The 17,233-nt window shown below is 45.4% G+C and overlaps 1 protein-coding gene across 19 annotated transcripts in view; it reads left to right on the top strand.

The window, feature by feature from the left end:
* The window catches only part of ZNF532 (zinc finger protein 532), a 105,521-nt gene that overhangs the window by 67,414 nt on the left and 20,874 nt on the right, over positions 1-17,233 (top strand). For 16 of the 19 annotated variants that reach the window (XM_082699452.1, XM_082699462.1, XM_082699458.1 and 13 more), the window contains 2 exons: positions 5,778-5,940; positions 9,588-9,869. The exons of 1 other annotated variant lie outside the window; for it this stretch is intronic. In XM_082699452.1, the coding sequence (XP_082555578.1) occupies positions 5,778-5,940; positions 9,588-9,869 (445 nt within the window). The remainder of the gene's footprint in view (positions 1-5,777; positions 5,941-9,587; positions 9,870-17,233) is intronic. 2 more of the 19 variants (XM_082699451.1, XM_082699449.1) reach the window with 1 other exon arrangement.

Raw genomic sequence — 17,233 nt, 5'->3', positions numbered from 1 at the left:
GGGACTGTCACGGGCTCTGTTTCAGCATCCATTTTTCTCCCTGTAAAGTGAGGGTAGTGCTTCCAGCCCAGAGTCTGTGTGAGGCTGAAGGGAGGTGACATTTAAAATGTGTGGCACACAGTCCCTCTGTCCAGAGCACAGAGGGGCCCGGGGACTGGTCCTTTCCACATTTCTTCTTTGTTGTGTGCATAGCACTGGGTCACAGCCTCGCGGTGAAGCTCATTTCATTCCCATATCATTTATGGCAAGGTGGAGTGTGTTGTGTGAGGTTAGTCTGTTGCACGAAGCTACTGATGTGTTTTGCCGTAACTCCGTGATCATGGAAGTGTTAGAGGGAAGACGTGCAGACAAGCCACGTGACGTGGGCCGGCCTTTTACGGTAACATTTAGTTTGGGGAAATATTAATGACGGAACACTATAGGAGCATTTATTAGAAAGTGAGGATAAAGTTTGGAATTCTGTTCTAGGAAGACCTCCCCTCTGGTCTCTGTGGATCCTTGAAATGAAGCAAACTACTGATCAGGCGACCCGTATATAACCTGGTATCTTGGCCCCAAAGACACACTTGAGTGAGCTCTGAGGTCCTCGCTGTTCATGGTAGTAAAGCTTCTAGGTGCTAAGGGGGTGTCTTGCCCCATTAATACAGTTTTTAATTGGGTTCTTTTTTTTTTTTTTCCCCTTAAAGATTTTATTTGTTTCTTTGACAGACAGAGATCACAAGTAGGCAGAGGGGCAGGCAGAGAGAGAGGGGAAGAAGCAGGCTTCCTGCAGAGCAGGGAGCCCAGTGTGGGGCCTGATCCCGGGACCCTGAGATCATGACCTGAGCCGAAGACAGAGGCTTAACCCACTGAGCCACCCAGGTGCCCGTAATTAGGTTCTTTATTCAAATAAATAATTAAAACTTTACTGACATCCGGAATAGTATTTGTTACCTGGGAATACAGGGCAGCAATGGATTAAGGTAAGCTAAAATGGTATTTTTCCAGTTTGAGTAATGCATAGGTAGAAATTACTCCAGTATTTTCCTAAAATTATTTTTGCTACAATTGTTCTTTAATAAGTACCAGCTCGACCTCTATATTTTAAATTGTAAAGCCAAAGGGAAAAAAAATTAGGGATAAAATGCAGCAAAGCTGCCAACCCAGGCAGCTTTAACTCAGCCGCATCCCTTCAGTGAATGGCAGTGCTTGGTCGAGGCGAGTCGCCACCTGCAGCCTGGCTAGGACCCCAGGTGCTGCCCGTCAGGCTCCAAGGGGCACGACTGTATCACAGGGGGGCCTTGAGCTCGCTCTTCCTGCCACCTTGCCCCAATCCGCCTCCCATAAGGCCTTGCTGTGCCTGGGGAAACACTTACCTGGCCTCCACGTGATTCAGAAGCTTCCTTTTGACATTAAATCCATCTCTGCTCTGTTGATGTAAGCCCCCCACCTCCCTCCCAAATCAGTAGCCCTGACTACACTGGAGACTCAGGTGTTGAAATCTAGCAGGATTGGGTTCACAGGTGGTTATGCAAATGACAAGGGTATGCAAATGGTGTGCATTAATTTTTTTAAAGAGCAATATAAAAATAACCCTCCCCCATTTTCTTTCAAGACTATATGAGGTCTAAAAATAGAGCGCCATAGAGTCCTGTTGTCCCAGCACCTCAAACTGAAATTCAGATTCTGCTTCTGTATTTTTTTTTTTTTTTAAGATTTTTATTTAACATTGATGTAGTGTTTCTTATGTGCCAGGCACTGTTCCAGTGCTGTATTTCTTGCTTTTCAGTGTGTGGTCAGGCTTGTTACCCTGCTGTCTTAAAAAAAAAAAAAAAAAGCGGTGAGCCCTCTTTAATCCTTTCTGGGTGATTTCCAGTTCATTTTGAATGCCCTTTCCTGGATTTCATGGTGGTAGAGGTTTGTGTCTATTTTCGTCTTTTCGTTGACGTCTGATGAACAGCAGGGTTTTTGCTATTTTGTGCCTTCCTCTGACTTGCCACTCTAAATGTATGTGAGAAGCGAGACCTCCAAAGTCTAGGGATTATATAAGAGACAGAGTTTCTGAATCAGTTCAGCATGTACTAAATTTTAAGAGCAGAACGACGGGAGGCTTTGGAGTGAGATGAGGCTGAATTTGAACCGTGGCCCTGGGATCTGTGCAGCATCCGGCAGAGTCTCTTCACCCCGAGCCTGTCCGTGACATGGTTCACCTGTTGGCGACGTGCGGATGGTCAGTTGCTCAGGCCAGTGCTTTGCGCTTAGTTGGATTCAGTAGTAATGAAGGAGGTGGTTTGTGGTAGTGATTTCTGAGCTTAGCATTTTTGGTTCCATAAGCTTTTACATTTGTTTCGAGGGTTATGCACTATTCTGGAGAGTTTGGGTTGCTATAAGTTGGACCTGAGTGTGGGTATTTAGCTTTAGCTTTCTTTTTTCTCTTCCTTTCCTTTTTCTTTCCCCTCCTTTCTCTTCCCTCCCTCCCTCCCTTCCTTCCTTCCTTCCTTCCTTCCTTCCTTCCTTCCTTCCTTCTATTAGGCTTTTTAATTAAGTTAGGGTCCAGCATGGAGCCCAGCATGGGGCTGGAACTCGTGAGCCTTAGATCAAGACCTGAGCTGAGATCAAGAGTCACTCGACCGAGGAGCCCACCCAGATGCCTGGTTTTAGGTTTCAGTTCCTCCCCCCCTTCCCTGCCTCTCCCCACTTCTCTCCATTTCCCTCTGCCCCTGCTCTTAGTGTGGTTACCCACTATTCCCTCAGTCTTGCAACTAGGGTAGAATCCAGTCAAACATACAGGTTTGGCTTTCAGAGCCCTTGGCAGCTCTGCAGGACGTCGCCCACCATTCCCACAGTGGGGACCCAGCCACACTCTTTGTTTCTGTTCCCCCAGCACGCCGTGCCCAAGCATTGGCCTGCGCACGCGCGGGCCTCACCCTCACCGTCCTGCCGGGCTTCCCTCCCCTGCCTGGCTACGTCCCGTGGTTTTCGGCCATTGTAGTTGGAGAGTTTGCTCGATCTTTTATGTCCTGACTCTTGTGTCTGTGAGGTTCATTGATTTGAGCTTTGTTTTTTAACATGAGCACCATTTGCACATTTCTCAGCAGTTTCTGTGCCCCGGGAAGCCGGAGGACGCTACGGTGATAGCCTTCAGCCGCGCTCCCGACATTCGCGCCCACCATGTCTTTCTCCGTCTTTCTCTCTCTCGTTGACCAATAGTGGGGCAGCATGACCTAAGCATTGGAGTGTGTTCTGCGTCTCCTCCCAAACAGGTCACCCACGTGTGGCACCCCCTTTTGAGCCCTCCCAGTCAGAGATTGGTGTGATTACATCACTGCGCAATGCGTAGACCCCATGAAAATTTCTCTAATAGATGAGAAAATGCCCCCCGCCCCCCCCCCCCCCCCCCCCCGCCCCGCCAGGTTCAAAATCCTATCCAGGAACATGTTTTGCATTTAATCGTCCTGTCTTGTCAGGGTTCTTCTGCCTGGAACAGTTGCTACTTCTTCCCCCGCCTCTCATGTCTTCGGCCCCCCTCATTCCCAGGAGGACCCCTCCGTCCGTCGTGCTTTCTTGCAGCTGGACGCAGGACACGTCCTCTTGGCAGGAGGCTCCTTGTGTCCCATCAGGGACCGGCAGTGCCCGTGCGCGCTTCTAGCAGCGATGCCGACCTGCGCGGTCTTCGTCAGGCAGGTGCCCGCCAGGCCTCCCCGCCATATGGTCCCCGCCTCTCCCTGGATAAGCACTAGCAGTTCGTGGGGTGGTGTTCCAGTGTTATACCAGCAAACTGTTTCTCAGAAAAATGCTGAAGTAAATAGTTTTTCGCCTATTTTATACTTTCTTTGCTATTCCGTGGATAGCAAAAAAAAAAAGTCAAAGCAAACAAAACCCCACCCCAAAGGAATGTAGAGGCAGGAAAATGGGCCCTGCCAGTTTTCATGCAATAGTTCTTCCTAAAAAATGTAAGAATAGAATCCTGAGAAAAATTCTTAGCCTGGATGGTTAATCTTCATTCCTTCCCCGAGGCTGCTCTTTTTTCCCTCTTGCTCTGCGGTAATTACAGAAAAATCAAGAAGTGTGGACAAGGTAGTAAGAGCACGTATAGTATCGTCTGGCAGAGATGATGGCAGTCGTGTGACCTTCTGTGTCTTCTCGATGCCCTTGAAAAAAAAATGAACGTGTTGTACATACTGTCTTGTTCCCTGTTGTTTGAATTTTCAGGAAAATCTCCCCATGTACTGGCGTGTGTCTGTCGCACAATCTGCGAGAAATGCCATAGCTGCTCTTCCTTCCCTGATTGACAGGACTGCCCGTTTGAGCTCTTGTCAGTTCTAAGCTGTTTTAAACAGCAAGGAAGTGACCGTCCTCGTCATACTTGGTACCGTTCACGACAGCACATCATCAGGGTGCCTCCTTTGAGCTGTGTGGTGATGTCCCCAAGTCCTCGAAAATCCCCTTCTTTCCCCACAGGTGCCTGTGATCTGCACTCAGTTATTAATATGTCAAGACCTCGTAAAAACGTGTGCCGCTCATCCAATTAAATTTATACATTTTATGTGGGAAAAGGTGAAAAAAAGCTAAGTCTGCCATTTATTGGCAGAGAACTGGGAAGCGAGATGGGCTTTCCTAGAAAGAGCCCGAGAGGGAAGACCTGTGGTTTCCAGAAGCTTTCCTTTCTTTGACCTTGCTGTGCAAGCAACAAATGGAATCTCTGCTTCTCTGACTTGACCTTCAGTCCGGGTTTGTCTGCCATTTTCCTGAGCTGCTTCCTCAGATTCTTTGTGCTTGTCTTCAAAGGAGGCACAGGTGGTGTCTCTAGGCCTCCGCTGAGGACCAGGAAGACCTGGGGCAGTTACGGGAGAAAGGGGACCTCCATGGGCATCCGGAGCGAGCAGCGAAGCCCCTGGGGGTGGAAGTTGGTGGCTGGGGAGTCTAGTTTTTCCCCTCCCGCCTGAGCTTCAGTGGACGGTGTTAGTGGTTGGAAGGGGTTGTGTGCAGAAGGCTCAGGTCTGAGTTAGCTTAGGGAGGCTGCTTGGCAGCTAACCCTGGGTAGGGAAATGGTGTGTAGTGGACGGTATTTTAAACCATTTTAAGCTCAGTAGATGTAAATTGAAACAACGGTGGTATGGATTGTCTTTTTTCTTTCTCTTTCCCTCTTTCTGTCTGTCTCTCTTTTTTTGGGGGTGGTGGGGCGTGTATAATTGTTGACTGTGTAGGGCTTTCTGTGTTGAGAACATGTAGGGAAATACTGCAATCCAAGTGTAAAATTTCCCCCAACTTGAAAAGAAAACTTGGGACAAATAAGAGCTCGTGCCGGCGTTGGAGTTGAACAGGCCTCCTTAGTTCATTATCAGATGCTTTTTCAAGTTAGGGGACCACCTCCCAGCTGCCTTCTTTGTCTTCCCTTAAAGAATACTTTAAAAAAAACAAACAAACAAACACAAAAACAAAAAACCAAAAAACCAAGATGCTTTTGCTTTGTGTTAAAGTAATGAACAGGTGAAGGTCTTGTACAAACAGTGTCCGCTATAGATCTGTAAGTCGTAAAATGGTCATTAATTTAGACTTCCATGCAAATGTGGTTGAATGCATCTTTACTTGAAATGTTAAGACCGATCTGCCCTTGAGTGATGCCGGTTGCCTCCAAAAGTTTGTTTCACAGCTAAACTGTTTTGTTCTTTTTACCGTGTTTATGTGTTCTCACTGTTCCTGCCGCCTGAATTCTTGAGATGAGATGTAAAGTAGCAGTTCCTTTGGCTTCCGAGATGAGGGCTGACTGACATTTCCACGCACTTCTTCTGTTTTAGAATAATATATAAGTGTTCCATGTGCGACACTGTTTTTACCCTGCAAACCCTGCTGTATCGCCACTTTGACCAACACATCGAAAACCAGAAGGTGTCTGTTTTCAAGTGTCCAGACTGTTCTCTTTTATATGCACAGAAGCAACTCATGATGGACCATATCAAGGTGTGTGCGCATCTCTCGTGTCCTTTAAGTCAATCGCAGACCCATTCATTGATTGTAAGTCAGGGCTGAGCTGCAGGTGAAGAGAAGGCATGCCTGCTCTCGAGGGAAGGGATGGATGCTGGTTGTTGGTACAGAGCAGTTCACAGAACGATGCCATCATCCACTTGACAGATGCTTTTTATCTGCGTCCTGTGACAGGTCAGTGCAGAGTAACACATGCATGCTGTGGCTCTCAAAGAGAAATAAGCATTAGCGCTCTTCCTGTCCCTGCATGTGAAAATGACGACTGTGAAATTGCCTTTTTTTGAGAAGTCCTGTTGTAATGGACTTAGAAATAGGGACTCTGACGAGTTGTGTTAATTCGTTGTAAATATCGGTGTATTAGAAAAATGAAGGTTTTCCTTTGAAATTATGTAAGCGATTAAATTTATATGATAATTGATTCCCCTGGGTCTTTTTTCTAGTCTTTTTTTCTATCAAGGTTGCTTGCAAATCGAAGGTAAAATGTGTAGGATAGAAGAGTGGCCCCTGCCAAGTGTTCAGTTAACGAAATGAATAAATGTCCAGGTTGGATAATTCTCACCCTCCAAACCCCAAAAGGGGCACCTAAATCTCTTTACAGCCTTTGAAGCTCATGGAGGGCAGTGCTTAGTCTTAGCCTCCTAACTGCCCACTGTGAAAGGGTAAGCAGTTTTATTCCTGTGTGGTAAGGACGTAATATCTGTGAGCTCTCAGAGCTTAAAGTGACTTGACTTTTTAAAAGGAGAAAGCAACAGTGTCCTGATACCGTGAACTCCCATCTCTCTTCCTCTTAGTTCTTCTCTTTTTAAATATGGAATACAAGAAAGGTGAGCCAATCAGGTCTCCCAAGTTAGTCCTGTCTCATCTTAATTAGATGAATGGGCTGTTAATCCTTGAAATTTCCTGTGTTGAGCAGATGTGAGCTCATGTAGCATAACTGCCTATTGCAAAGAACCTAACGCCTGCCCATTGGAGGGTCTGCTCATTGGAGGCCGGGCTAAGGTAGTGGCTCTGTGGCATTACTACAGTGAATCAGTGCATGGGAGATACATTTCATCATTATCACTTAAAGTACAGTAAAATCCTCTTAAGATATTTTAAAGGTTTTCACTAAAATCACAAAACTGTCTTGACAACAAATACTTAATGATTGACTGGGGGAAAAAAAAACCCCAAACCCTAGAAACTGCTCATAAAAACATAGTGACATTGGAATTAGACCCAAATATTTTAGCATACTTTCTACAGGGGGGAAAAAAGAAAGAAAGGTTAACTTCTTAAGAGGCTTTTAAGGTATTTGCTTTCTGGAACTCATGTTTACATCTGGAAGTGGGGTCCTTGACATTGTGGTTAGGGTCTTCCTTGTGTTAATAGTGAATTTGGAGGAATACAAGGTTCCAAGAGTAGAGACTGAAGAGGGGTGGCAAAATCCTGTGGCCACAAGGAGGAAAGAATTATTTTTATTCATCTGAACCTTTACGAGACCACATGACACGAAAAACAGTGGGAATACTCATGTTCTCATTTCGAGTATGTCCTATACATTTAAAATAGCCCGCCTTTATGTGTTTGGGGCTGGGTAAGAATAAAGATAAAGTTTTAGGGGCACTCTACTTTTGTGTTCAGTTTTAAGATTTGTACTAGTTCTTGTGAGTTTATTTATATCACCTGATACCTGTGCTGTTCACTTTTTTGTGAAGAGGAAATTAAGAGAAAGCAGGACAGGGGCCCCCATACATGTTCTTTTCAAGGTAGATCTTTTTTTCGCTTAATCAGTTTGTAGCATTTCTTCTTCCAGAGTATAGCTTGATTCCCTGTGTGCATGTTGGCATTTCCATAAAAAGCAAATTTCAAGTTACAGTTGTTCAAGTTACTTGTTACAGGATCTAAGGAAAAATCAGTTCTAAAATAATTAAGTGGTATTTCTTTTATTTGATAAAGACTTTTGCTTTTAATAAACGATAACTATTTTTACTTCATGATGTGAAAATGGAATGAATAAAGTAGAAATTCCATTGTAGCACCCATGACCTTGCCCTCTTGTCAAGGCAGAACTTTTTGCTGCTTTTTCTGTAATTCCTGTAGCACCGCAAGGTCGTCTCACCGAAGAATACTTACTAAATACATGACCCTCTCTTCAACTTTCTAGTTTGTAAAAGTGTATTTGCCTAGAAACTTACAAAAAGTTTACTAGAAGATTTTGGGTTTTTGTTTTCTTTGGGTTTTAAATGGTTAAAAAGGTAAACACTTGACTTCTCTTTTGGAAAAGGCCATTGGAAACCCAAAAGCCTCTGCCCTGTGAGATGGCAGAGAAGCCAGTGCTCGGCTTTCTGGCTGTCCCGAGCTCACGCCTTGCCTCCCTGCAGACTTTATTGTGCCAAAGACATTTTCCTCCCAGGCCTCTTTTTAGAGACCAGTTTGAGGATCCTCTGGATAGACTTGACACCTTTGCTCATGGGAAAATTACAGAACCCCCTCTTTTTCTTTTTGGGGTAAGACTGTAAGGAGGCTTGGCAAATTCATAGCACCGATGAGAGGTGATCTTGCCTGGGAAGGTGTGACGGAGAGTACCCGGAGGGAGCCGCTTCAGACTCCCAACATCAGGAAAGAATATGGAGTCGAGATACACTCAGTGTGAATCTCCAGGATGTAGGAGGCCTAGAACACTTGGGAAACGTGTGTCATGTTGTGCCTTTCTGTAGGTTCAGGACTCTAGCCTGAAGGCTGATAACACGAGAAGGCCTGTTCAAAGATAAATTCTACACTGAGGCACAGAGTTAGTTGCCTCCCCCCCCCCCCCCCCGGACTCTGTTTCTAGAACACAAACAAAACAAAAACCAAAGGCACGCTGCTCCATAGGATCAAATGGCACCCGCTTTCCCCTAGTAGAATTTGGAGTCCTCTGAGTTTGAGTGGGATGGCCGTTGGGGCTGTCATGTTTCTGACAATAAAGCTAAGCAATTGTAAAAGGCTTTTTGAGTCCCTACTGTATACAGCCTAGAATCCTGGGTATTGTTGGGAAGACGGGACAGATCAGGATAGGATGCGGGGATCCTGACGGTACCCCAAAAAACCCCAATGAAAACCCAAACTCTTACACATGTCCCAAGAATGTGGAGGGTCTGAAAGGGAGGGAGAAGGCCCCGCTGTTGTCTTAGGTGTTTGTGGAAGGGGGCTTGGCCAGGAGTCTCGAACACCTACCCGTGCATCAGCCTAGCCCCATGTCTCTGGGTAGGTGTGAAAGTAAACCTCTCCTTCCCCAGGAAGAGACTGTTGCGGAGAGGACTCACTGGTTCACTGGGGGAGGACAGAGCCGGGAATAATTTGGACTCAAAGCAGAAGGCTTTATTTTTGAAAGAATTTAAAAATGGCACAAGCAAATAAGCTTTCAGAACTTACTGGGAACTAGGAACGCATAATTCAGAGCAACCATAAAAGTTAATTCCCCTCTGTCTCTTTTTAAGTGTCTGTTTGCATAGGTTTCCTTTTTGCTCTATTAAGAAATGTTTCTGAATGAATATAAAATCCTATTGGAATATCTGTAACGTGTCAAGAATAGTCCACACATGTGCTTTTCTCCATGGTAACCATTTATGATAGATCTTTCTTTTCTTTTTGTAACATAGTCTATGCATGGAACATTGAAAAGTATTGAAGGGCCTCCAAACTTGGGTATAAACTTGCCTTTGAGCATTAAGCCTGCAACTCAAAATTCAGCAAATCAAAACAAAGAGGATACCAGATCCATGAATGGGAAAGAGAAGTTGGAAAAGAAATCTCCATCACCTGTGAAAAAATCCATGGAACCCAAGAAGGTGGCCAGTCCTGGCTGGACGTGTTGGGAGTGTGACCGCTTGTTCACGCAGAGAGATGTTTACATTTCCCACGTGAGGAAGGAGCACGGGAAGGTAAGAGCAAGAGGCCACCCATGGGTGTGAGGAAGAGCACAGGACTGGGCAGACGTCCAGCACTCGGGAGCTTGGCTCTGCCAATAATGAACAGATAAGGAAGAAAGGAGGAGAAAGAGAAAGTGATGTTTGGAAAACTATTAGTATTTGTATGACTTCATGTGATTCTTTCCTGGGTTTGGTAGTGGGAAGGGCTACTGCATCCTTCCTGAAGCTATCCAGGAGAAGCTCAGGAACTCAGAAGTCACCGAAAAATCTGGATTTGGAATATTTATGTGTATATATATATCTTTCTCCTTTTTAAATAATAAGTACACATCGCCAACTAATAGGGATTTTTTTAAGTCCATTATTAGACCTCATGAAACTGGCAAGACAGTTTTGTAGTACGGTTCCAGTAGTCTTAAAGTTGGATTGTTCCCGTTAGGATCTGGAAAGAAGCTGTATTGCATTTGGTTTTTGTAGACCTGTCGTCTCTTCTTCTATAGTAGCCCTCCCTCCACTCTGTTCTACTTTTTTTTTTTTTTTTTTAAAGATTATTTATTTATTTATTTGACAGAGAGAAACCACAAGTAGGTGGAGAGGCAGGCAGAGAGAGAGAGAGAGAGGGAAGCAGGCTCCCTGCTGAGCAGAGAGCCCGATGCGGGACTCGATCCCAGGACCCTGAGATCATGACCTGAGCCGAAGGCAGCGGTTCAAACCACTGAGCCACCCAGGCGCCCCTCTGTTCTACTTTTTAACCTGCTGTTGATTTCTTGGAAACACTGGGTTATACGTCCTGTAGATTATTGTGCACGTTTCTGGATATGGGTAATTGTTTTCTTTTTTTTTTTTTTTAAGATTTTATTTATTTATCAGAGAGAGGGGGGGTAGAGAGCGAGCACAGGCAGACAGAATGGCAGGCCGAGGCAGAGGGAGAAGCAGGCTCCCCACTGAGCAAGGAGCCCAATGTGGGACTCGATCCCAGGATGCTGGGATCATGACCTGAGCCGAAGGCAGCTGCTTAACCAACTGAGCCACCCAGGTGTCCCAATTGTTTTCTTTTGATATTGTTTAATTTGCTTCGCTTTATCCCATAATTCCTAGAAATTTGATTAGATCCAGGTTGAATTTTTAGATACAAATAGGTGCTACATTGTTTCTGTATCAAATCCTGAGGCACCTAATAGCAGCTGCTTTCTCTCAGTGATACTATGATCCATACAGCATACTTTTAAAGAAACCACTTGAACTGCTTTAACTTAAGGCAGTAGAACCAAATTGTTTTCCTTGAGGAACCTGTGTAAAAAGTATCTAGGAATTGGCTTGTGATTAGTACATACTAGATACTTGAAAAGTCCATTAAGTGAGGGCCACCTGGATGGCTCAGTCGGTTAGGCATCTGCCCTTCGCTCAGGTTGTGACCTCAGGGTCCTGAAGTCAGCCCCGCATCAGGCTCCCTGCTCAGCCGGGAGCCTGCTTTCCCCCTCTGCTTCTGCCATCCCCTGTTCATGCTCCTGGGTGTGCGGCATGCACTCGCTCACTCTCTCTCTCTCTCTGATGCATAAATAAAATCTTTTAAAAAAAAAAAAAGTTTGTTAAATTAAGTGTTCAAACATGACTTCATAATCTCATTGATACTGTTTTATTGGAGCAGCTCATGTAGCTGACATGTCTTTATTTGGTCTGACACGCTTAATTTATTCTCTCTTTGTGTAAATATTACTTACTTACAGAATATATATGGCTCCAGTAGCACATGGCTTATGTTAATCATCTCAAGTTCAAGCTTGCCACGTGGACTGTAACATCTCAGAATACTCTTGCCAATACTGGGCAGTTCTTGAGGGGCAGTACTTGGTTAATCTCCTGTATGAATTCACTGCCCATAGTTATTTTGCCAAGCCTGATGTGCTGATTCTGGGAAAAAGCTTTTTTTTTTTCCTTGGAGCCAAACTGGATTTTACAAATACTAAAACAGGAGCAGACCTCAATCTAGTAGCCCACAGCTTTCATTATGTATACATTTGAGATTTTTGTATCCAGCTTGGAACATTTTAAAATTCTTTCTTTTCTTCTTCTTTTTTTTTAAACTGCCTTTATCTTGCACATCCAACAATTTTTGGATCTAGAATATAAGATGAAGGGCAGCTCCAAGACAGATTTGGTGGGGGTAAATTTAACACTGACTCCGACTACCTGCTCTCGGACGGAAGCCGGTGCTGAGCTGGCGGCGGGGAGCGGGTACGCTGTGTGCAGCGCTCGCGGGGGGGAGCGGGTACGCTGTGGGCAGCGCGTCTGTTTCCACTGGAGGCAGCCGTTCGTTCATCCAGAGGAAGTGTTAGGCTTAGTGGGATTTTGGGATTAGCTTTGAAGAAGCTGAGATGCCGCCTTCTGGAAGGAGGCAGATAGATTAGATTGCAGTGTCCATGCTGCTCCCTCGTCCTCTGGAGAGAGCTGAAGGGAGGTGGGGAAGGGAAGGAAAGAAACGTCTTCATACAAACCAGTGAAATGAATGGAGGCCTGACCGTGCGTCAGAAACCAGGGACCAAGTTCTACCATGTGAACCAGCCTGGAACCCTGCACTCCCGGACAGCCCACCTACAGACTCCTCGTCTCTGTTCCCGTTCTGTTCTTCTTCCCTCCTGTCCAAATATTCATTTAACCCCACGCTTCAAATCTCCTGCCTTCTGCCCTTTTCTCTCTTCTTTCTGATGGCCATGAAGGCACCTTGCCAGCTTCACTTTTCCACTCCTGTCCCCCACCCCCGCCCTTGGTCACCTGTGGGTGTCAGCTCACCACACCCACCTTCCTTATTGTCAAGGCAACTGGACAAGGTTCGTCTTTACCTTGGCTGAAGCCTGACCCTCCCCTGCCCTCACCCCTGCAGTATTTCGCATGATTGGCAGGTCTTCCTAAAAGCATCTTCTACCCTAAGTTTGAATACTGCTCTCCCTCCTGGGTTTTCTCATGGTTGCTGGAGTGCCCATCAGGTGTCTGTCCTGGAAAACAGTCCCCCCTCTCTCTCTTGTGGGGAAATTTCGGTTACTCTCGTGACTTCACTTCCTGTATATATGTGCAGATAACTCCCACATCTCTGTCTCAGAAAGAAGAAACCAGCTGTGGTTTCTTGCCTGCATTCCAGTCCCCCAATCCAACCACTTTCTCAGCTCTTTCAGCTTCTTGGACAATTCACAGGCGCTCTTGGTCTGCCCGATGGGGAACCCAGGCTTGCCCCCGGTCCGCGGCTTCTGCTGCCCAAGGCCTGGTGTCCAATCTGGCTTGACACTTCCTTCCATCTTTGTTCAGGCCACTCTGGCTTCAGAGAGGCCTCCCTGAAGTGCGTTCCCACTGGCCTCAGCTGCCCGGTGGCTCCCCGGGTCTCTCCAATCTCCCCAGTCTCACGTAGGGTGCACTAGACAAATGAGACTGCTCCTGCCTGCTTCATTTATTTTTTAAAAAGATTTCATTTACTTACTTACTTGAGAGAGAGCACGCACGCGAGCATGTGAGCCGGCAGAGGGGCAGAGGGAGAGGGAGAAGCAGACTTGCTTCGGACGCGGCGCTGCATCCCAGGGTCCCGGGATCGTGACCCGAGCCAAAGGCAGATGCTTAACCAGCTGAGCCACCCTGGGGCCCCTGCCCCACCTGCCTGAGACACTGTTCGCCCGTTCGTCTCTGGGGCTTTACAGCAGTGTGCTGCCCTGGTGCTGACTGCTCTTAGTCCTTTGGGTCTCAGCTTCGATCTCACCCCATCTGGAAAGCCTTCCTCGGCCCCTTCCCCTACGTGTTTCCAGGGCAGCCCCGGCTTCCCTTACCCTGACTCATCCCTCTGCGAAGGCTGCCTCTTACCGCTTTCTCCCAGTAGCTGCTTCATGCTTTCTTCCTCTTCAGTTCCCATCCGGAGCAACTGGGGGCCTTCTGTCCCTAGCCCACAGCACGCCGGTAGATAATTCTCGAATTAATGGATCAAGAATGAGTGCTGACTTGGACGACATCTTATCCCCCATTAGACTTAATTTCTTTTCTTTAAAATGGGAGTCATCACATATTTAGGGACCGCACAGTGTCGTGTGTCTAGAAGGAACTTAGAAGGAACTGCTGTGAGGTGATCAGTGGCCTCCAGTCCTTTTGGATTTAAGGTGAGACATAAATATGAAATGATGAGGGATTTGAAAATGGTATCTGGCTAAATGTCCCAGGAGAGCATAATTTTTTATTTCCACCAGGTGAGAAATTACTGGAAAGATCTGATTTCATCAGATTACCCAGTGAAATACCATTACGTAAATGTTCTGACCCAGAGCACTATGAAGGGATACTTCATTTTAATACTGTAATCATGCCTAAAAAAATAAATGTGTGTGTATATATAATTTTGAGAATAATGTGAGCACATTCTACCAACCACAGCGGTTTGCTTTAGTGTTACTGCTGCTAATACAGTTATTTTGGAGAAAAGGTTTTGTGATAGGAGTAAGCCTACTTGGCATAAATTAAAAACTCCTGTCTGGGTAATTCACTGCTGCTTTTTCAAGATGGCCTCTTTTGGTCTCAATAATTGTTTCTGATTTTTTTTTTCTCTCTACTCAATTCCTATTCAAAAAATTTTTTACTAAAAATATTGTATGGAGTTCCACATCAAAACAAAGATCTTCAGGAGGTTTGTCTTCAGGGTTCAAAACCATGGTTCCAGCTATGCTAGTTATTTATTTTTAGTAGCTAGTTTCTTTATTTCAGTAATGTATGTATATATATATTTTTTACTAGTACACATGCACTATCCACTTCCAGTGGTTTTTAAAAATTTTTTTAAGTAATTTGTTGTAATTAGATATTAAGTCAAATAAATTTTTAAAAAGTGGGGGCAGATAATCCATAAAAATCTACAGAGATGTAATAATTTAAGAACAATTTGCCACATTATTATTTTAGCCATTTAAAAAAGAGTAGTTAAAGCAGTCTGATTGGATTGATTGATTATCTAAGATTTTATTTACTTATTTGAAAGAGAGTGTGAAGCAGAGAGAGAGGGACAAGGAAGACCCCATGCTGAGTGACGAGCCCGACCTGGGGCTCCATCCCGTGAGGGGAAGATCGTGATCTGAGCTGAAACCAAGAGTTGGAGGCTTAACTAGCTGGGCCTCCTGCACACCCCAAAGCAGCCACATTTAGAAACGATTCTTAACTGAACTTCAGTACAGAGAAAGAATAAAATCAATCACTTTCTAAAGCTGATATTATTGTTTTGTTATGGGCAGGTTGTAGCTGCCTTTTTAAATTACAGTGCTCTTTGAGGACAAGTTCTAAATCTGCTATTGTAGCTTCCATGGTTTGTGATGTTGCCCATTTGGAAAGGGGAATTGGTGTCAGTTGCGTCTAGGTTTGGACATTAAATAGTTTTGATCACAGAAATCCTCTGATCTTCCCTGTGTCCCTGCTCTCAGATACAAAAACAGGAAGATGAGCTCGTCAGTATCATTATCCTGACGGTCTCGTCCCAGCCGTGAGTCCTTCCCCAGATAAATGTACAAATACACAGAATTCTATGTACAATTTTAGGGGCTCATGCACCGCCTGACATTCTTTATTGATTGCTTTAGGGGTCTTCTAGGAACCTCAAATTAGGATCCCCTCAATGAGATAACATGAGGTCAGATCACACAGTCTGCACTTAGGTAACCTGATAGCAAGTTAAAAAGTGAAAGTTGCCTGTACTTGTCCGGATCTAGAAAATTACAGGCTGATCTGTGATAATTGTTTATAGCCATTTGGTTATCTGCTGCCCTACACATTAAGAGATCATTATGGAACTTTTTTTCAAAAAAGATTTTATTAAAAGGCTGGTTGCTGGGCTGCACCCCAGTGGTTTCTGATCCAGTAGGTTTGGGATGGAACCTGAAGAGCTGCATTTCTTAGAAGTCTGCCCTTTGAGGGTGCACCTGGGTGGCTCAGTGGATTAAAGCCTCTGTCTTTGGCTCTGATCATGATCTCGGGGTTCTGGGATTGAGCCCTGTGTGGGGCTCTCTGCTCGGCGGGGAGCCTGCTTCCCCTCCGCCCCCCTCTGCCTGGCTCTCTGCCTACTTGTGGTCTCTGCCTGTCAAATAAATAAATAAGAAGTCTGCCCTTTGAGAGTCCCCCCCCCCCCCATTTATCCTGTGTGGCAGTAAAATCCCCTAGAGTTCACTGATTTTTGCAGGAAGTTTATTCTTGCACATGTAGTTTGCTGTGAGTTTTGGCACTTCAGTGGGGCAGCTGTCCTTCCACTGATGACTCAGTGATCAAGGTGGTTTCTTTCAGTCCCGCCCTCTCCACATAGGGGTCATTGTAGGGCCGGGGGTGTGGGGGGGTACGGACTGGAGAATCCGTCCGGTCCTTACACGCCCTTATTCTGGATGTGACACGCAGTGCGTCATTGGTCAGAAGGAGTCATGTGACCAGCCCCAGGTGAAGTGTGTGGTCCTGTGTGCACCGAAGGGGAGGGAAGGGCAAGCAGTGTTGATCACACCTGTACTGTGGCTGCCGAATGACCTGGGGTGCTCAGGGGCCCATTGCGCCCACTTCAGATGGAAAGGAGGCGAAGTCAGAGATGCAGAGAAGGAACTAGGAGATGTGGCACTCTGAATTCAAAGATGAAATGACAAGTGGGCGACTCATTTCCATGTCTGAAATTTACTGACGATTCCATGAGGGACAGAAAATGAAGAAAAATAAAATGCCTTTGAGAAAGATTAATAAGTTATTTAGAAAATGTGACTCAAATAAGAGTATATTATTCCAAATTTTGGTTTTGGCCAGAATAGATGCTTTTTTTTGTTTGTTTGTTTTTTGGAGTCTTAGGAAGATTTGCTTTTAGGGTGAAATGTCTGTATGTGGTCAGGGGTCTGTTATAGCCACTTTAGGAGGCATTTTTTTTTTTTTAATTTTATTTATTTATTTGACAGAGAGAGATCACAGGCAGGCAGAAAGAGAGAAGGAAGCAGGCTCCCCGCTGAGTGGAGAGCCCGATGCGGGGCTCGATCCCAGGACCCTGAGATCACGACCCGAGCCAAAGGCAGAGGCTTTAACCCACTGAGCCACCCAGGCACCCCAGGAGGCATTTTTCTATAAAATCACCGGAGGTTTCTCCAAACAAGGGTGAAGACTGCAAGTACTTATTTGCATACACCTAGTTATGTAGTCTAAGAAAAAGACCCGCCTTCTCTGTTAACTTCTCTTACTGCCGCGCTGCGCATGTTTTCTGATTACACTGTGGGACAGGGCATGTTACCACACACCCTGTTGGGTGTTAAGTGTAAAACCCCAAATCTGGGGATGTACAATAAAATTAATATACAGAGTGGTAGGCCAGTGTGTAAATGTTTTGAGCCCCAGTAACCGGACCC

The sequence above is a fragment of the Mustela nivalis genome (assembly GCF_964662115.1).
Source record: "Mustela nivalis genome assembly, chromosome: 14".
Taxonomy (NCBI): Eukaryota; Metazoa; Chordata; class Mammalia; order Carnivora; family Mustelidae; genus Mustela; species Mustela nivalis.
Note: the sequence above shows the minus strand (reverse complement) of the source record. Positions and strands in the feature narration are given on the sequence as shown.